Source organism: Nilaparvata lugens, chromosome 11 (assembly GCF_014356525.2).
Source record: "Nilaparvata lugens isolate BPH chromosome 11, ASM1435652v1, whole genome shotgun sequence".
Classification (NCBI taxonomy): Eukaryota; Metazoa; Arthropoda; class Insecta; order Hemiptera; family Delphacidae; genus Nilaparvata; species Nilaparvata lugens.
This window is the reverse complement of record NC_052514.1, coordinates 32,484,819-32,505,916: the sequence shown is the minus strand read 5'-3', so window position 1 is coordinate 32,505,916 and position 21,098 is coordinate 32,484,819. Positions and strand designations below refer to the sequence as shown.

At 32.7% G+C, this 21,098-nt stretch overlaps 1 protein-coding gene across 5 annotated transcripts in view; it reads right to left on the bottom strand.

Moving 5' to 3' along the window:
• LOC111062429 (trichohyalin) overlaps nt 1–21,098 on the bottom strand; it is a 107,207-nt gene that overhangs the window by 45,224 nt on the left and 40,885 nt on the right. For 2 of the 5 annotated variants that reach the window (XM_039438244.1, XM_039438245.1), the window contains exons 8-13: nt 20,082–20,264; nt 17,462–17,632; nt 16,493–16,615; nt 13,781–13,960; nt 10,266–10,433; nt 1,919–2,029 (exon numbers count right to left, since the gene is read on the bottom strand). In XM_039438244.1, coding sequence (XP_039294178.1) covers nt 1,919–2,029; nt 10,266–10,433; nt 13,781–13,960; nt 16,493–16,615; nt 17,462–17,632; nt 20,082–20,264 — 936 coding nt within the window. Of the gene's footprint in view, nt 1–1,918; nt 2,030–2,407; nt 2,522–6,984; nt 7,096–10,265; nt 10,434–13,780; nt 13,961–16,492; nt 16,616–17,461; nt 17,633–20,081; nt 20,265–21,098 lie in introns of all 5 variants that reach the window. The other 3 variants (XM_039438243.1, XM_039438246.1, XM_039438247.1) reach the window with 3 other exon arrangements.

Here is a 21,098-nt window from a genome sequence, read left to right as displayed (position 1 = left end):
ACAAGTCACATGCAAGTTACAACGTGTTTCAATCACACTTTCCAAGTTTTGTTTTTCGGCTCATGTATGATTAGACGTGCACTTGCCTATACAAGCATTCGATGTGAACAAAACCTTAGGTACCCCTAGAGAAATATATAAATTACACAATCAATTTCCATACCTTTTTTCTGCTTCCTTCTTCTCTCTCCACCTTTTCTTATACTCATTTATTTTAATTCTTTTTATTCTTGCTGCTTCTTCTTCATCGATTTCTTCATTTTCACGCTGCTGCCTGTTTTAATTAGCCTTACATTAGTAGAAATACATTTTAAACAATATTATATTCATTCACTTACAATTTCTATTCATTCATTTTAGAATGGGAAAAGATATGATGTCTGTTCAAATTTATATATTTGCTTCCAATTAAATTTTATTACTCTTTTGATACATCAAATATAGGGTAAATTTCACTCTTGATGGGGAACTTCTTGAGATTTTGAGCAGAGTGTTCTTCAGCTTGTTTTCATGCAAGTCACAGGTCACATGCAAGTTACAACGTGTTTCAATTTCAATCACACTTTCCAAGTTTTGTTTTTCGGCTCATGTATGATTAGACGTGCACTTGCCTATACAAGCATTCGATGTGAACACAACCTTAGGTACCCCTAGAGAAATAGATAAATTACTCTGTTGTAGTTCTGACACTGTGTTACTTGTAAATATTTGAAAAACACTTACTTTTCTTGGAGTATTGAGGAATGCATTTCACTCCTGAAGAGGAGCTTCATCAGCCTGACACCAGGGGCGCTTGCTCTTGTGGGTTGGACTGTGTGGCCAAAATGTGGGAAAATATTACATTCGATTTGAAGTTAAGTTGATCATTTAATAAGTTGGATTTGTCATGGTAGAGGTGTTTAAAAATTTCGTATTGTTCTAGTGTGTTGAGTCTCTGGCTTATTTGAAGAAAATGTAGGATTTCGATATCTGTTTGTATGTTTTTGTGATTGTGACCTGTAGCTATTAAATGTTCTGCATATGTAGATTCTGAATTTGAATTTACTGCTTTTAAGTGCTCATTGTATCTTATTTTGAAGCTACGGCCGGTTTGTCCAATATAGAATTTTGGGCATGTATTACATTTTAGTTTATAAATTCCTGTCTTTTCAAATTGTGAGCTGTCTATTTTTCGTGTTTTTAGTTGGGTTTTCAAGTTGTGTTGGTTCTAAATGCTGTTTTGTAGCCTGATTTTTTGAATATGTTTGTTATGATTTTTGATTGAAATATGTTAGTGTGACATATTTGTTGGGATTTGGGGATTTCTTATTCTTGTTTTTCATTTTATGAAGTATTTTGTCTATTACATTGGATGAGTAGGCTAGGCTAGTCATTGTTTTGAGCCAGATATTTTATAGTGTTCAATTCAGTCTGGTAAACTTATTTTGTAAGTGGAATGCTTATTAGTCTATGGATCATGGAGTTAAAGGCGGCAAGTTTGTGTTGTGGTGGATGATTTGATGTTTCATGTATGAGTGTATCTGTCATTGTGGGCTTTCTGAAAATACTGAATCTTGGTTTGTTGTCCTGTTTTGATATGGAGAGGTCCAGAAAGTTTAGGGCATAGTTGGTTTCGTATTCTGCAGTGAAATGTATGTTTTTGTGTATTTTGTTCAATTCTGAGAGGAGTTGATCACATTGTCTGGCATTTCCTTTGTAGAGTAGTATTATGCCATCAACATATCTTTTCCAATAAATTATTTTTTATTCCAAGAAATACTTGGTTTTATTCCAAAAAAATGATTTTTAATACTCCAAAAAAGTAAGTGTTTTTCAAATATTTACAAGTAACACAGTGTCAGAACTACAACAGAGTTATGATATAGTGTTTCATCATGGAAAGCAACATCAAGATGAATTACACAATAAATTTCCATACCTTTTTGCTGCTTTCTTCTTCTCTCTCCACCTTCTCTTATACTCATTCCATTTGATTCTTTTTATTCTAGCTGCTTCCTCTTCATCGATTTCTCCATTTTCACACTGCTGCCTGATTTAAATAGCCTTACATTAGTAGAAATACATTTTAAACAATATTATATTCATTCACTTACAATTCATTCATTTTAGAAAGGGAAAAGATATGATATCTGTTTAAATTTATATACTTGCTTCCAATTAAATTTCATTACTGTTTTGATACATCAAAAATAGGGTGAATTTCACTCATGATGGGGAACTTTATCAGATTTTGAGCAGAGTGTTCTTCAGCTTGTTTTCATGCAAGTCACAACGTGTTTCAATCACACTTTCCAAGTTTTGTTTTTCGGCTCATGTAGACGTGCACTTGTACATACAAGCATTCGATGTGAACAAAACCTTAGGTACCCCTAGAGAAATAGATAAATTACACAATAAATTTCCATACCTTTTTGCTGCTTTCTTCTTCTCTCTCCACCTTTTCTTATACTCATTCAATTTAATTCTTTTTATTCTTGCTGCTTCCTCTTCATCGATTTCTTCATTTTCACACTGCTGCCTGCTTTAAATAGCTTTACATTAGTAGAAATACATTTTAAACAATATTATATTCATTCACTTACAATTTCTATTCATTCATTTTAGAAAGGGAAAAGATATGATGTCTGTTTGAATTTATATATTTGCTTCCAATTAAATTTTATTACTCTTTTAATACATCAAATATATAGGGTTCATGACCTACGAAACGTTTTCAGAATAAACTGATTATATCAGTCGGGCTGTTTAATACGATTAGCCTTCAAACAAATATATATTATCAAACTCACCCAATTAATATTGAAAGAGTTAGTATATTATTTCAAATTCCGGTCGCAGTATTCCAAATTTCACACTAATACTTAATCACTCTACATCATGTCACAAATTGAGGAAAAGTTGGACAAAATTCTCGATAAATTACAGAAGCTTGACTCTTTAGACAGCAAAGTGGAAACAATGAACAGTCGTTTTGAAGAAGAAATTAATGGAATCAAGTCAGAGATTCTCACCATAAAAAAAAGAACGTTGTAGAAAATGTTAAGATTGCTGAGGAGAGAGAACGGAAGTTTAATCTACTTGTTTATGGTGTACAAAGCAAAAACTTTTTTGAAATGAGTAAAGAAATCATGAATATACTAAAGTTCTTGGTCCCTGAAATGAATTATAGCTGTATCAAAGATCTATGGAAAACAAACAAGAGTAGAGGAAATGCTCCAGTGTTAGTAAAATTCAATTCGATGCCGATGAAAATTCTTGTACTAAGAGAAAAGGTAAAACTTCAAGGGGCAAGTCAATTCAAAAATGTTCAAATCAAGGAGGATTACTCTCAAGAAACTAGAGCTGTAAGGAAAGAACTATTCGCGCACCTGATAAAATTGAAAAGCGAGGGAAAAAGAGTTTCCATGACCAAAGATAAGCTGAAAATCGACGGAAAATTGTATTCACTTGAAGACCTGGATAAACAAGAGGTCAAGACAGCTAAGCGGGCTAGAAGTGAGGAGTCGTCTCCAAGGATACTAGAAGAGGAAAACAAGAAATTCCATGGAAAGCAAACTGGAAAGAAAGGGAGAAAAGCGGAAGGGAATAGAAGCATAGAGAGTTACCTCACCAAACCCAGCGAGGCGCATGATGAAGGGAGAAAAGTGAGTGAACAGAGACCCTCAACTCAAGGAAAAAACTTTGTTGAGAAACCGGTGGAAAACAAGGAGGAAAGTCAAAAGACCGAAAAAAATACCACATAGCAGATACAGAGGAAAAATAGGACCGAATCTATTCAGAAATACGAAAGGAACAGCTCAAATACAAAATATAAAGTTATACACATTGGCACATACAACGCGAGGTCAGTTCTAGGGGAAGAGAAAATTATGGAGCTTGAACAAGCAATGAATGAAATTGAATGGGATGTGTTAGGCTTAGCGGAGATCAGAAGAAGCTATGAAGAAATAGGGGAGCGAAATAGTGGGCATGTATTCTGTCACTCAGCAGCCACAAGAGGAAATAGAGGAGTTGGCTTCTTTGTCAACAAAAATATTATTAAAGGCATTACTGAGTTTAAACCTGTTTCGGATAGAATTGCATACATCAAAATATCAATTGGAAACAACAAGCTCATGATTATACAAGTTCACGCACCCACATCTGACAGTACCGAAGAAGAAATAAACAATTTTTATGAGTCAATAGAAGAGGCAATAATCCAGAAGCAAACAGGAGAAAGACTTATCCTCATGGGAGATTTTAATGCACAGGTAGCGAGAAATAGTAATGGGGAAGCTAGCATCGGAAACGAGAGAGGGGAGATGATGTTGGACTTTGCTCAGAGTAAGAATCTTATAGTAGTGAACACGCTCTTTAGCGGGAACATAGAAGAGAAATGGACGTGGAAATCCCCATCTGGAGGTCTGTACGAGCTCGACTATTTCATGGTGGAGCAGAATAATAGCCCTGTCCGAAACCTAAGAGTGATTGAAACATTCAAATACGACTCCGACCACAGATTGCTGATGAGTGAACTAAAATTACATAGGAGAAGGTTCTTTATTAAACAGAAAATCACAAGATTGGATCAGACATGTTATGAGAGATATGTTGAAAATTTAACTGAAGAGATTAGAAAACAAAACATATCCCAAAGTAGAAGTATGGAGGAAATATATAACTGTATCGTACAATCTATTAGAATAGCTTCCAACAAATCTAAAAGAGCGCAGTATAGAGGAAGAAGAAGCAAAAGAATCTCATCTGAAACAATGGAATTGATTGAAGAAAGTGAGAGGTTGAACAGGATTGTATCAAAGACAGAAGAGGAAAAGGAAGAGCACAGAAATCTTAGAAAACAAATAAGAAGAAGAATCAGGAGAGAGATAAAGGATTTTGAAGAGGATGTAATAAATTCAGTCATGTTGACGACTGGGTCAACTAAAAAGATAAATCAAGAACTGAGTACTACAAAAGCAAAATGGATCGCTAAATTAAATACTGATGATGGCATCACAACGGCAAGAAATCAAATCATAGATCACGTCTCGGAGTTCTATAAAGAATTATATAAGAGGGACACCACACATGAAATCCAACAAGTGATTGAAAATCAACAAACAAACGGCAGTGATTCTGAAGATTTGGAGATAATAGAGGCAGAAATAATAAATGCTATAAAAAGCCAAAAGAAAGGAAAAGCACCTGGCGAGGACGGAATAACAAGCGAATCATTGATAATAGGAATAGAAAAACTCCTGCAACCCCTTAAATTGTTATTCAACAAAATCCTGCGCGAAAAATCAATACCTTCAGCATGGAGAAAAAATAAAGTAATTATATTGTTCAAAAAAGGATCAAGACTGGATATAAAAAACTATAGACCAATCACTCTCCCCTCAGTAATTTATAAGCTATTCGCTTCAATAATAAAGAACAGATTGTTGAATAAAATATACGAAAACCACCCCACCGAGCAAGCAGGATTCAGACCAGGATACTCCACAACTGACCATCTTCAAACTGCAAATCAGATCATAGAGAAAGCCATCGAATACAACATACCACTCTACCTAGGTCTTGTGGATTTCCACAAGGCGTTTGATAGTATCAATCACAGCAGGATGTGGGATGCCCTAGAGGAGTCTGGCATCGACATAAACTACATAGAAGTAATCAAGAGTTTATATGAAAATACAGTAATCTATGTAGAGCTGGAGAGACGAGGAAAAGACATAAAGATCGAAAAAGGACTGAAGCAAGGCTGCCCACTCTCTCCACTCATCTTCAATTCCTGCTTAGAGTACATATTCCGCAGATTAAACTGGGAGGAAAAGGGACTCCGAATCAATGGAAAAAACTGTCAAATCTAAGATTTGCGGATGACGTAATGTTGGTGTCAGAGAGCGCTGAGGAAATGAAGGGAATGCTCATGGAACTGATTGACGCTAGTGAAGTGATGGGCTTACACCTAAACGCTCAGAAAACGAGGTTAATGACAAATTCCGAAAAAACTAGGATTGAAGTAAACTGTGGCAACATTGATTATGTGGAGGATTACGAATATTTAGGCCAAATATTGTCTTTCACAAACAGAGCATCCAAAGAAGTCAAGCACAGGATTGATAAGTCATGGAAGAAGTATTGGTCGTTGAGAAGAATATTTAAGGGCGACTATTCCAACACCCTTAAAGCCAAAGCATTGACCATGTGCATATATCCTGCGATATTATATGGAGCGCAAACATGGGCACTCACCGAGTACTTGGACAAGAAACTAGAAACTACTCAAACAAAAATGCTACGTAGTATTCTTCGTATTCGTCTGAACCAACGCACAAGAAACACCGAAATACTAGGAAGAATGCGCGTAAAGTATCTTCAGAAAGAGGCTCACGTATTGAAGTGGAAATGGGCAGGCCACGTCGCGAGAATGGATAAAGACCGCTGGACCAGAATTTGCACTGAATGGGTGCCACGAGACAGGACCAGGAGCAGAGGACGGCCACCAATACGATGGAGGGACGAGCTGTGCCAGAGAGTAGGAGATGCTTGGGCAACCACTGCACGAGACAGGCAACTTTGGAGTAAAATAGTGGAAAAGTTATAAATTATTATAGCAATCTAGAAGAAGCCAGACAATGATTACGAGACAAATTTAAATACAAATTGTAAATCTGTAAATATTCGAAAATTTTTGCCAACCACAATTACCTCATAAAGAGAGGCTTTTGTTCAATTAATGAATGTAAATAAAGCTTTTATTATTATTATATTATAGGGTTAATTTCACTCCTGATGTGGAACTTCATCAGATTTTGAGCAGAGTGTTCTTCAGCTTGTTTTCATGCAAGTCACAACGTGTTTCAATGACACTTTCCAAGTTTTGTTTTTTCGGCTCATGTATGATTAAACGTGCACTTGCACATACAAGCATTCGATGTGAACAAAACTTTAGGTATTCCTAGAGAAATAAATAAATTACACAATAAATTTCCATACCTTTTTGCTGCTTTCTTCTTCTCTCTCCACCTTCTCTTATACTCAATCAATTTAATTCTTTTTATTCTTGCTGCTTCCTCTTCATCGATTTCTTCATTTTCACACTGCTGCCTGTTTTAATTAGCCTTACATTAGTAGAAATAAATTTTAAACAATATTATATTCATTCACTTACAATTTCTATTCATTTAAAGGGAAAAGATATGATGTCTGTTTAAATTTATATATTTGCTTCCAATTAAAATTAATTTCATTACTCGGGTAAATTTCACTCCTGATGGGGAACTTTATCAGATTTTGAGCAGAGTGTTCTTCAGCTTGTTTTCAAAGGTTAGACAGTTTGTATGCAACAATTGATATGAAATTGATTTAGTCATTTATTTATTTTATTTATTCATAAATATGGCTTTTATCGGCAGAGAGATCCTTTTGGATGTTCTGCCTTGCGGTATTACCCAATGTCATCTCCTATTAACACTCAAGTTTATAGGTTATATATTGGGTTCTTCATGTTTTCACTTCCTTAGTTTCTATTTTATAAAGTTTAAAATGAAGAAAACTTATTTTTAAACACTATTCACATTTAAAAAGCAAACATATATGAAATTTTGATTATTATATTATAGCTGAAAATTTCACATAGTCATGAAGTAGTTTTAATCAGTTTTTGAATATGTCTGAATATTACATATTGATCTAATTTTTTGGTTTTCTGCTTTTTTGGAGGATGTGAGTGCAATATTTTCAAACAATGTGTGATAACAAACCCTTCAAGAGGCCAATAAAATTACAAATAAACTACTAGTGCCTTCATATTTTTTTATTTACTTACAAAGGCAATTTCTTGAAGTATTTGGAGCCTAGGTGATGATGAGGGGTTCAATGATTAATACAAACGTTTTCATTTATGATGAATCCATGAATGGAGAGAAGAGATGAAGGTTATTAGAAGGTTATCCTATTATAAAATGCCTCAATGAATTACCCGAAACCGGTCTAGTCAAAAAATGAAACGGAAAGAGTAACACAATAGAGCACCGATTATCCGGACGTCCGCAGGGTGATATAAACAAATTGAAATACCCTAAAAACCTAACCGATTCGGTATTTCAAGTGGCTATTTAGTCCGCCGCAATCAAAGCTATTTTAACCAGAATGTGAATGGGAAATAAGTGTATACAAGTCATATTACATACAACAAGTACTACTAAGTAGTGAAAGCCAGAATACAAGGTAATAATGAGTAATAAGTAATAATGAGTCTACACTACTCTTGATAACTGGGGTAATGCAAAAATAGTTATTTGTATATCTAGAGTGAAAAATATCACTTTTTAAGAAAGTGGAAAATACCACGAGGGGAAAGATTGATGCCCGAGGCGAAGACGAGGGCAACAATTTCCCTGAGGGAGAAAAAGCATTTTTCACTCTTGATGTACACAACATTTTTCCTCCACTTACATTTTTATAAAAACTGCAAATACAATAATTTTAAAAACTTACGTGACCAGTAACAATGTGTTACAACATAAACTGAGAAGTAAACAGCTGGCAGTAATCACAGCTCACCGCCCACAGCACTATGCGCCTGTCAGCGCATATCTGTCAGCAAAAGTTGTAACAACAATGGCCGACTCATAACTACAACTATGATGAAGTTCGCGTTCTAAATTTGATTAGTTGATGAGAAATATTCGTTGGCTGATATTTTGGATAAAATGAAATATTAATAAATTTTTGTGTTATACTAATATGAAGTATGTAATAATTTTATCATACAAACATATATTTCATATGTTGATCAAATCTGGTTGAGGTATTGAATTTAGTTGGCTCAATGACTGACTACTCTATATGCTTCATCTGAGATTGGACCTTCTAACCTATTTCCAATGTAAGTTTTTAAAATAGAGTCTCTATTATAGAGATGCTTCCTATGTTATTTAAATGGAGTCACTTTTCCTCCCTAGGGAGTTTTTTAGTACCGAGAGCGAAAAAGTGACATTCTAGTATTATGTTTCAGGGAGTGAAGTACTTTAGACAGTAGGTGGAGGAAAAAGTACTTTTTTACTGGGGTAAAATAGAGTTGAAATAGATTATCCGGATTATCAGTTTTCTGTACACTGTCATGCATCAATGGATAATCGGTGCTCTACTATCCTATTATATTAAGCGATCAATTACTGCATATTTATATCTGGTTATTTATGTTCAACGGATTTCGAAAACGGCTCTAACGATTTTCACGAAATTCGGAACATAGTAGGTTTATGATATAAAAGTTCGATTGCACTTGGTCTCATTCTTGGGAAAACTCGCTGGACGACATTAAAATTCATCCTTGGAAAACAGATTATAATTTCGTCGTCTCTCGATAACAGAAGATGCATGTGCCTGTGTGGGAGAGAGACAGAATTATTTCCAGCTGTGTAATCATAATAATCAATCAGCGAGAAATTTTATCTTGCTAGACAATTTAATCGACTTGATTAACATAATCTGATTTGTTGACATGACATGATAATCCTCCTAAACTTGAGTGTATCATAATTATCAAAGTTGATCATTATTTGACAATTTTAAGTGATTAGTGAGTGTTAATTTGTTATTCAATTTGGTTTGTATATAATCTAAATTATATTTTTTTTTGTTTTTAAATGCTTGAACAGAAAATTGAACCTGAATTCAAGTGTATGGAACATAACCTACTTTCTTGACTATTTATCTATATATATAAAAGCGAAATGGCACTGACTGACTGACTGACTGACTCACTCGCAGAACTAAAAATCTACCGGACCAAAAACGTTCAAATTTGGTAGGTATGTTCAGTTGTCCCTTTAGAGGCGCACTAAGAAATCTTTTGGCAATATTTTAACTCTAAGGGTGGTTTTTAAGGGTTTAAAGTTTGTCTTTCAGCATGTATATTCTTCTTATTCCAATCTCTTAATTATAATAATTGAAAAATGTCCATACCATATGTTAATATAGAACTATAATCTAGAGAGTACCTCTTCGAAACAGTTGTTAACTGGTAACTAAATTAATAATTTTGTCAGGTTGGCATTAAGTTGAGTTGACTTTCTTAGGATGGCACCTAAGGATGCCTTAGGATGTCAGTACTTCCCCAATCATTTTAAAGAATTGTGTTCGGTTTATCAAAAGTCAATAAATAAATAACGATCGAAGCTCGGTGCCCCAATATTAGTACTTATAAACAATGAAACTTTGAACTATGTATCCCTAAGGAAATAAATGGACTACAAATTGAATTTGCACACCTTGCTGCATTCTCCTCTCGCTTCCTTCGCCAAAACTCCTGAAGTCCTTTTCTTGCTGCTTCCTTTCGTCGTTCAAGTTTTGTTTTCAAATTTTCCATTAAGTGATCAGTTTTATTATTTTTTGAAGTTTTGTTGCATCTTTTATCGATTTCTTCTTTTTCACACCTGCTTTATATTAGTAGAAATACATTTTAAACAATATTCTATTCATTCACTTCCGAGTAGATTTGACATAGACAGACAATTTGGTGGTAAAATATTATTTATAGGTACAAATTCTTACTAAGATAGTAAGGCCGGTTACAGAGCTTGACCGACCGTCAGTGCGTATGTACCATCCTGACTATACGCATCGATGAATCAGTTTTGTAACTTTGAGCTCTGTAACCGGCCTAAGCTAAGAATGACATTAATAATAATAATAATAATAGAATGTTATTGCCATTCAACGTAATAACAGTTATAGACAACGTCAAATCAGCTAGTCAATTATAGTCACAGTCAACAAAATAACTTAGTCATACACATACAGACATAAACTTAATCATAACATAATAATATCCTAATATGTACCATAACCATTATAGTCCAGTCACTATATAAATTGGTGCATGGAATTTATATTGTAGTTCTGATTTTCTAATATATTATTGGGTACATAAGAGAAGTCCAGAACCAATTTCTTCATGCAAAATTTCCTTGTGCTAGATACAGGGTGGCCCAAAAACCTCGTATTTTCGGCTCATTTTCCAGTTTTCAGCTATTTCTGCCAAATCTCATAATCGGACAGAAAAATTTGCTCTCGCCTTTTTTTCTAGATTATGAAATTCTAAATAAAATGAGATCATTCGGAAATCTCTATCTCTAATGAGAACTGAGTTATGATTTTTCAAAAATGAGTGAAATTTGAAGAAAAAAATCAATTTTGATGAATTTTAGCTTTTGATCAACAATATCTTCCGATTGTTACCATTTACATGCATAATTCAAAATCCCTCTGGGCGTATTTTTGTGCTCTACAATCTGAGATCAGGTAGAGCGCTCTATCTCATATAGATTTCCAGGTACACCTTACAACAATGCTCCTTGTATTGTGAAAAACACCTAATTTTCAGCTTCAACCATCATCACCAACTACATAGTCTTCACATTGATATTTCGCACAATGACATAAGTTCATAAGATTATGTTCTATGAGAATCATCCGTTAGATGCACTTCATTTCAGTATTTCCGAGTGGAGAGGCGCACTTAAGGACACCTCAAGGATCAAAATTTCAAACACTTATAACTTCTGACACAATGCTCAGATTTCATCGTGCTACACTTCATTCTTCTCGGCTCGTCAAGGCAGTCCAAAATCATGCATCATAAGTCAAATTCGGTCAAAAAGTGGAAAATATTTATTGTTGAGTGGTACTTATGGACTATTCCAATACACAAAAAAATGGCCAATTTCTATATTCAAAGCTGCATGTTTTGAAATACTTCTGATAAAATTTCCAAACCCAGTGAGGAAAGTTGTGTGAGTGCCCCACACCAGATTTTTATGATAAATTTGAATAATTGCTGATTATAATTACTTTTTCAATTATTTTCGCAATGCTAGATTGTTTATGCTAAGTAATGAATGACATAATATCTTGGTCCGGTCGACGGCCTGAATAAAAATCGATAATATACAAGAATTGACAAATCGTTCATACTTGTTTATGCAATTCTTGGAACATCTGTATTCTTCTATGTACATGATAATTGAGAAAGCCTTGACTTCAAAGTTTAATAAATGTTGCATTGAAGTGATCAGTTTTATTATTTTTTGAAGTTTTGTTGCATCTTTTATCGATTTCTTCTTTTTCACACCTGCTTTATATTAGTAGAAATACATTTTAAACAATATTCTATTCATTCACTTCCGAGTAGATTTGACATAGACAGACAATTTGGTGGTAAAATATTATTTATAGGTACAAATTCTTACTAAGATAGTAAGGCCGGTTACAGAGCTTGACCGACCGTCAGTGCGTATGTACCATCCTGACTATACGCATCGATGAATCAGTTTTGTAACTTTGAGCTCTGTAACCGGCCTAAGCTAAGAATGACATTAATAATAATAATAATAATAGAATGTTATTGCCATTCAACGTAATAACAGTTATAGACAACGTCAAATCAGCTAGTCAATTATAGTCACAGTCAACAAAATAACTTAGTCATACACATACAGACATAAACTTAATCATAACATAATAATATCCTAATATGTACCATAACCATTATAGTCCAGTCACTATATAAATTGGTGCATGGAATTTATATTGTAGTTCTGATTTTCTAATATATTATTTGGGTACATAAGAGAAGTCCAGAACCAATTTCTTCATGCAAAATTTCCTTGTGCTAGATACAGGGTGGCCCAAAAACCTCGTATTTTCGGCTCATTTTCCAGTTTTCAGCTATTTCTGCCAAATCTCATAATCGGACAGAAAAATTTGCTCTCGCCTTTTTTTCTAGGTTATGAAATTCTAAATAAAATGAGATCATTCGGAAATCTCTATCTCTAATGAGAACTGAGTTATGATTTTTCAAAAATGAGTGAAATTTGAAGAAAAATATCAATTTTGATGAATTTTAGCTTTTGATCAACAATATCTTCCGATTGTTACCATTTACATGCATAATTCAAAATCCCTCTGGGCGTATTTTTGTGCTCTACAATCTGAGATCAGGTAGAGCGCTCTATCTCATATAGATTTCCAGGTACACCTGACAACAATGCTCCTTGTATTGTGAAAAACACCTAATTTTCAGCTTCAACCATCATCACCAACTGCATAGTCTTCACATTGATATTTCGCACAATGACATAAGTTCATAAGATTATGTTCTATGAGAATCATCCGTTAGATGCACTTCATTTCAGTATTTCCGAGTGGAGAGGCGCACTTAAGGACACCTCAAGGATCAAAATTTCAAACACTTATAACTTCTGACACAATGCTCAGATTTCATCGTGCTACACTTCATTCTTCTCGGCTCGTCAAGGCGGTCCAAAATCATGCATCATAAGTCAAATTCGGTCAAAAAAGTGGAAAATATTTTATTGTTGAGTGGTACTTATGGACTATTCCAATACACAAAAAAATGGCCAATTTCTATATTCAAAGCTGCATGTCTTTTGAAATACTTCTGATAAAATTTCCAAACCCAGTGAGGAAAGTTGTGTGAGTGCACCACACCAGATTTTTTATGATAAATTTGAATAATTGCTGATTATAATTACTTTTTCAATTATTTTCGCAATGCTAGATTGTTTATGCTAAGTAATGAATGACATAATATCTTGGTCGAAGGCCTGAATAAAAGTCGATAATATACAAGAATTGACAAATCGTTCATACTTGTTTATGCAATTCTTGGAACATCTGTATTCTTCTATGTACATGATAATTGAGAAAGCCTTGACTTCAAAGTTTAATAAATGTTGCATTGAAGTAATGAATTTTTTATTACCTTTCTTGTTTCTCTTCTCTTTTCTTTCGCCAGAATTCTTTCATTCTGAGCGAATGCTCGGCCGCTAGCCTAGCGTACAATTTCTTCTTTGCTTCTTCTTTATCTGCCTCGGGGTTTCCTTCTGTAGTTTTCAGGTTAGATGAATCAATCACTCCAGATTCATCCGCTTTCTTTAGTCCGCTAAAAATACACAAAACTAATTCATATGGCGGAATGACAATAACTCATGCATTCATTCACTTACTCATCAACAGGACTGAAAATTGTCCGAAATCGATGTTCAACATTGATAGCTCTAAGCTCTTGTCGAATCTCGATATATTAGTTCAAATATCGACATAAAACCAAACTGCTTACTTCATCATGTGATTTTGTTGACGGAGATCTTTGTATTGTAAAACTTATTTCTAAAAGATTGATGATATCAGAGAGTACATTTTATTATATATTCAAATTGCTTCATCCATCGTTGAACTGGTTAGGATTCTGTTACAAGTTTTAGATTAAACTTGGGGTGACTTTGCCTCGGTATAAAAATTATGATATAATACAGGATATGATGCAGATACAATTCAAAATTTGATAAATATTATGTATTTTATATCATAAAACAGAATATCCATCTTGTTTAAAATTAATACGTTCTAAATATTCATTTTTTTGCAGATTCTGCAACTGGAGCCAACATGCCTTGATGCTACAAACAATTTTTGGGCAAAAGAAACTGAAATATTTTCCAATAATAATTACTTTGTAATTTTTTGAAGTGGATCTCATTTGTTTTCAATGTCATTATTCATTTTGAAGGTTATTACATAGGAAAATAAAAAAATTGAAACATTCGAAGAGTTAATAACTTGTTTGGTCTATGTAGCCGGGAGACATTACTGTGTCCGGCCTGCAAAAACTGAGCTTCAAATTGAGAGTTCAAAATCCACTCATAATTTAATGCACAACACTTTCATTTTTAGGTTTGAATACATTCGTAATATTGCCTTTGAAATTTTTTCATGTAAAATTTACCTCCAAAAAAATCATTTGTTCTTCAACCATTTTGAAGGTTGACAGTTGGTTTCACTTTGTCTAACGCTTTTTTTTTTTTTTGAATTGAATTTATTTATTGCCAAAAAAACAAATTACAAATACAAAATTCTTATGCAGACTGAAGCAACAAAGTGCAAAAAACAATATATACAAAATTTGACACAATACAACTTTTAATATTATCAAATAAAAATACTTGTAAGCCTATCTTGGCCTAATAATAGCACCTTATTCACTTTTTTTGGCACTGCCGGCAGAAGTACAACTTGAGCGCCAGCAGTGAGTTCTATTTTACAAGGAAAGCATTTTCTATTTTCAGCATTTACAGCAATAGATTCAATACAAAAAACAAAAGAATAGAAAAAAAAATAAATTTATAAATGAATAGCTTAAAATGAAAGGATAAAATAAAAGAGATAATTTTTATTTATAGACAAAAAAGAGTTTTGTAAGGTTTTAAATTTTAGAAAATTTAATTTGAGTTTAAAGATGGAAAGATTAAATAAATAAAGATGAATTCACTCATGACATAGAAAAAAGTTAACGTGAGATACTAGGCTTTTCGAAATTAATCTTGAAAAGGCAAATTGAATAAATAAATGAATGAACTAAAGATGAGAATACATTTTTAGGACAATAAGCATTCAATCACAACAAAGAGATAAAAGCACTTGCCTTTCGATGCATCAAAAATAGAGCAACATATAATAGGACAAATATTACCATCATAATATTAGAAAATAGAAAAAAACTATCCTAAAACGTAATAATTATCAACCTAATAGGAACATCTTCATTATCATCCAAGAAAACAACAGCTTATCATCAGCAGAGATGAAAATAAATATTTCTCTTGATCCACTCATCAATTTCTATATGAAGCTTTTTTGTAAGTTTGCTAGTTATAAAATGATTTGGGACTCTATTGGCATAAAATTCTACATAGAATGAGAACTGATGTTTATTTATTGTTAATCTGTTAAATGATGTATTGAATAAATTGTTTACTGAAGGGCGAATGTTATAGGGATTGGTATTTAGGGTTAATAATTCTCTATTTCTATTTATATGAATTATTATGTTTTTAACAAAAACCTGTCTCAGTGTATGAACTCCATACATAATAAACTCCATAATGAACATAATATGAACTCCATAAAAATAAACTTGAATCCATATATTGTTCAAACTGTACAAAGTCCCCCCCAACCCGTGGTTGACATTGTCACTTATTTTCAAAATATATATCTATTAAAGTGAAGCAAAATATTAACTTTTTATAATGAAAAATACTCTTTTAAAGATTGCAGAATAAAAAATATTGCAAGAGATCTGTTTTAACTTTAGTATTGATTGCAAGCTATTTAAAATTTCAACTCCCCAAAGTCGGTTTACCGTAGTTGAAGCATTGTTTTTCAATGCTTATATAATTTCGTTCAGCTTGTGATCACTGACACGAAGAAAAATGTACAGTAAAATTGTTCTTGCAATTCACAAAACGAGAGAAATGAGAGAACAAGAGATACAGAATCAGAATGAGAAAATTAACAAATTGAAATGACATTTTTTCAGCTGAATATAACATTTTAGAAATATTTGGATGAAACGAAAAACGCTTTTTTATTTTAAAACTACAATAATGTAGGCTATTAAATTCCATTTACTTACCTTGTTACTGCTTCCTTTTCTTTCCTCCTTCTCCAACTTTCCCTTATTTTTCTGGCTTTCTCTCTTTTCTTCCTAGCTTCCTCCATCCGTAGTTCTCGCAATTTCCTCAACCTATCATTTCGTCTTTCAATATTAAATAAATAAAATAAATATATTTATTGACATAAAACGCCAGAGATACGGAGTGACTGCCAAGGCAGATGTATCGTCATATTTTACAAATTGATATAATACAATTGATCAAGCATAATAATAGAAATAATAGACAAATTATATAAATAGTTCATATAAATATATAACGAGATTTATGAATATATATAAACATACAAATAAACTAAATTTTTCTATTTCTATTACTAAAAGTATGGTTGACATGGTAAAATTGTAACGTGCTATCAATTTTCGGCTCTAATATTTATTGCCTAAATTTGGCTTAGTGGTTTTGTGTTTGGTTTTTGTATTTGTTTGGACTTTTTTACATCAAAATGAACTCAACTCCGAAGTGAAAAGTGTAAATTTAAAGTATTGTGCTCACTATAACCTTAGTGTCCGGTTTCCCATTAGGCAACTTTGGACTATATACGGCGAGGTGGAACTTTCCTTGGGTCTCCCCACCATTAAAAGCCATACGCTAATAATAATAATAATAATAATTTTTTATTCAAATTTCTCTCACATTACTTGAATGATAGGTTTTAAAAATTGAATTAATCATTATACATATATCATCTTATATCTATCATACATGAAGTGAGAATCTATTAAAATTTCTTATTATAATTTTGTGATTTTTAATAATAATAATACTAAAAGTTGGCCTTGTTATTCATAATTACCTTTCTCCAAGTTTATCTTCTCTTTCAATTCTTGAAACATCTGTAGTTTCTTCTACTATGTGCATATTAATTGAGAGAGCCTTGACTTCAAAGTTTGATAAATGTTGCATTGAAGTAATGAATTTTGTATTACCTTTCTTGTTTCTCTTCTCTTTTCTTTCGCCAGAACTCTTTCATTCTGAGCGAATGCTCGGCTGCTAGCCGTTTCTTCTTCGCCTCTTCTGTCTCTGCCTCGGGGTTTCTTTCTGTAGTTTTCAGGTTAGGTAAATCAATCAATCCAGGTTCATCCACTTTCTTTGATCCGCTGAAAATACACAAAACTAATGTATATAAAAGCGGAATGGCGATAATTTATGCATTCATTTACCTACTCATCAACAGTACTGAAAATTACTGATTAAGAGTTTATAACTCTCTTCCTATTGAAATAAAATGTATTGAGATCTCAGAAAGGTTCAAGAATGCAATAAAAGCTAAATTGATAAATGCATCTCCGTACAGTTTAGAGGAAAGCTCCAACTATTGTATAGTGAGGTCCACGTTATAATGACAGTGAATAAAGATAGAAGAATAGCGATGCCGATTCTCTGCATTAATTAAACATATTTCTACACTGTCAAAAACATAATTGGCACCGTTGTGGACTTAGAAAAGGATAGTACCACCGGCTTTGTCGAAAGATAGACAAGGATAGCAAAACCGAAGTTGATCAAATACTGTCATTATAACATGGACCGCACTATAGGCGCGTGAAGGATTTTTTTTGCAAGCATATTTTTTGAACTCCTTTGTAAGTTCTGATTTTCTTCTTTTTTTCTCCCTTTTATAATTACTTTTTTTAGTACTGTGCTCAATACTTTTGACGTGTCATATACTACCAAGCTTTGCTTGATTCTGTAGTGTTATTTGACAGAAATTAAACTAAACTAATTGTCAGAACTATAATTTTCAAATCATTTTGTATTTCAATAATCATTTTCATTTGGTGGTTGAGTTAACGCAATCATACTTTGTTTATTATTAGCATTAGTTGAAAGCATTGTTTTTCAATTTGTTTCTCAAAAACTTTGTGAATTTTTGGCTTGAAATTCTCTTTTTAATTCATTATTGTTGAAATTATTGCCCTTTCGAGTGCTTTTCGGCTTTCTAACATTATTACTAAATTCAAAATTGTCATCACTTATCAATTAATCTCAAGGAGTATTATCGGACCAGAAATGTGAAGTGCGTGACTTAGCCTATATAATAGATTAACAATATTTTCACTCCATTGAGTTGAAAAACAAATTACTGAGAATATATAAATAAGTTGTCAAAAAATATGAAAAGAATATACAATGCTGTCTCCCAGATATAAGATGAAAATATTGATGTTGTTTGATGGGAAATTTGAATAATAAAAAAATTGTTTCCCTGTTTAGTTTTGGACTTCATTAATATTAAAATTTAAAATATGAGCATTAAATTCTCTTCCATGTGATAAAAAAATTGATTTTCTAAGATAAAAAATAATAATATGCCGATATCAAATTGATGAGAATTAAATGCTTACAACCCTACATCCAGTACTTATTTTTCGATGCATTGTTAAAGAGTAATAGTCCCTGAAAGTGCAAAAAGTTGAATGGAGAACTGTTTTTCAAGATTTTACACATCCAAGAGCGGATATCTCGAAAACTATTGAGATACGAATAAACAAACCTGGTAGGAAATTTATAAAAAATTTTGGTTGGTTAGTCAGTGTCCTTTATTTAGCAATTAATGTTTATCGTTGAAAGGCATTGTTCACAAGATGAGAATGCATACTGAACAGAAATGAAAAATTTTGACTTTTAGACCACCCTCATCCCTTAAGCACAAGGGATAGGGATGACGACTTTTGATATGTTTTCCTTTCAAATAATCTAGTCAAAGCTGTGACTTCGAATATTGTGCTCCAAACATTCCAAATTTATCTGTCAACTGGTCAATTGTTGTTAAACTGAATATTTCGCACTCATCACTATAACTGCTGCAACAGTCGTAGGGAGATCCAAAATGGAATTATACTTAAAATTAAAGAGCATTTAATGCTCTATTAGCTCATGATTAGCACTGATCATGTGATCAATCTTTAAAAAGTTATAAAACCAAAAAGATAGATGGAAAATCAGAGGCAGAAGGCGTTTCCTTGAAACTGTCACACCTTCAAGAGCGTACATCCAGAAAATTGTGAGATATGGAAAAATGCTACAAATAAAACTTGTAGGCCAATTTGTGAGCTTTAATTTTGTATGAAATAAAAATTCCTGTAACACGCATATTGTTCGAGATTTATGCGAAAAACAAAAAATAGTGCTTTTAAACCTAATAATGCTTTTAGACTTAACCTATTTCGGTCTATGTGTAACCTTATCTAAATTTGGGAGAGGAATAGCAAAATATTACCTTATTTTTTCTCTCCCTATCATTTTGATGATGTACTTATTGTATTACGGTAATCAATGAAGAATAAATAATCAATACTCAACAAATACTCAAATACTCAACAGGAGGTAGGGGTGAGACTTTTGATATGTTTACTCCTCAACAGAAAAAGCTGTGGGGTCAAAAATTGTGTTTCTATAATCTTTCATTGACTGCATTAAAATACACAAATTGAATGAGAAAATTGACAAATTAAAATAAAAGTTTTTACTCATTTTGTAACATTAGAATGATGTGAAAATGAAAAACTACTATTAAGTAGGTTATATTGGATTCCGTTTGCCTACCTTGTTGCTGCTTTCTCTTCTTTTCTCCTTCTCCAACTTTCCCTTATTTTTCTGGATTTCTCTCTTTTCTTCTCTCTTTTCCTCCTCACTTCCTCCATCCGCTGTTTGCGCGCTTTCATCGACATCTCCTTTCGTCTTTCAATATTCCAATACCGGTACTTATTCGATGTTGTCGGGAAGCATCTGTCAACAGTTTCATCTCCTTCAAATTTTGAAATATTTCTGAAATTGTTATTTATTCCGACATTTTGGGCAGGGGAAAGATATGAACACTTGTTTGAATTGAGACATTTGTTAGATACAGTATTTAAATTAATTCATTTTTCTATTTATTCAATCATTTAGAATTGCACAACTTCTAGAAAAGTACCACAGGTTACTTTTACAACAAAGTAGTCTGAAAAAAGTATTTAAAAAAATGTAATGTGAACAAAGTAGCCTGAAAAAATATTTAAAAAATGTAATATGAAAAATATTGAAAGCATTCATACTTGAATCAAAACAATCAATCAGTGATTACTGTGATTTATCATTGTTTATCCAATGATTTGATACAATCCGTGTTTCCTGAGACATTATTTGCTTTTTTATAGTGTGGGGATTAGTATATACAGAGTATCCGACGAAAGGCGTAACAGCCGAAGACACAAAATACAACATGCATGGATTCTACATACAATTTGCAACAAAAAATGCCCAGTAAAATTTTCTTATATCGACTTTAGTTTTTGAGATTTATCGATTTTCCGGTATTTTTGAAAAATACTACATAAAAATACAGTTTGAACGCTCAAAAACGTCAAAGGAACAAATTATATGAATCAATTATATTGGATATTTCTTCCTCTTTCATTCATATCCTTAGAATTAGATTTTGACTGATAGTCTTCTAGTTGACGTACATTTTAGGGTATTGTTCCTGGATGATAGGAGATTACAAATGTATTTAAAGTGTCCAAAACTCAGCGGTTATCCTTATAACTGCCATTTTGTTTTTTCACTTAGAAATTTTTATCT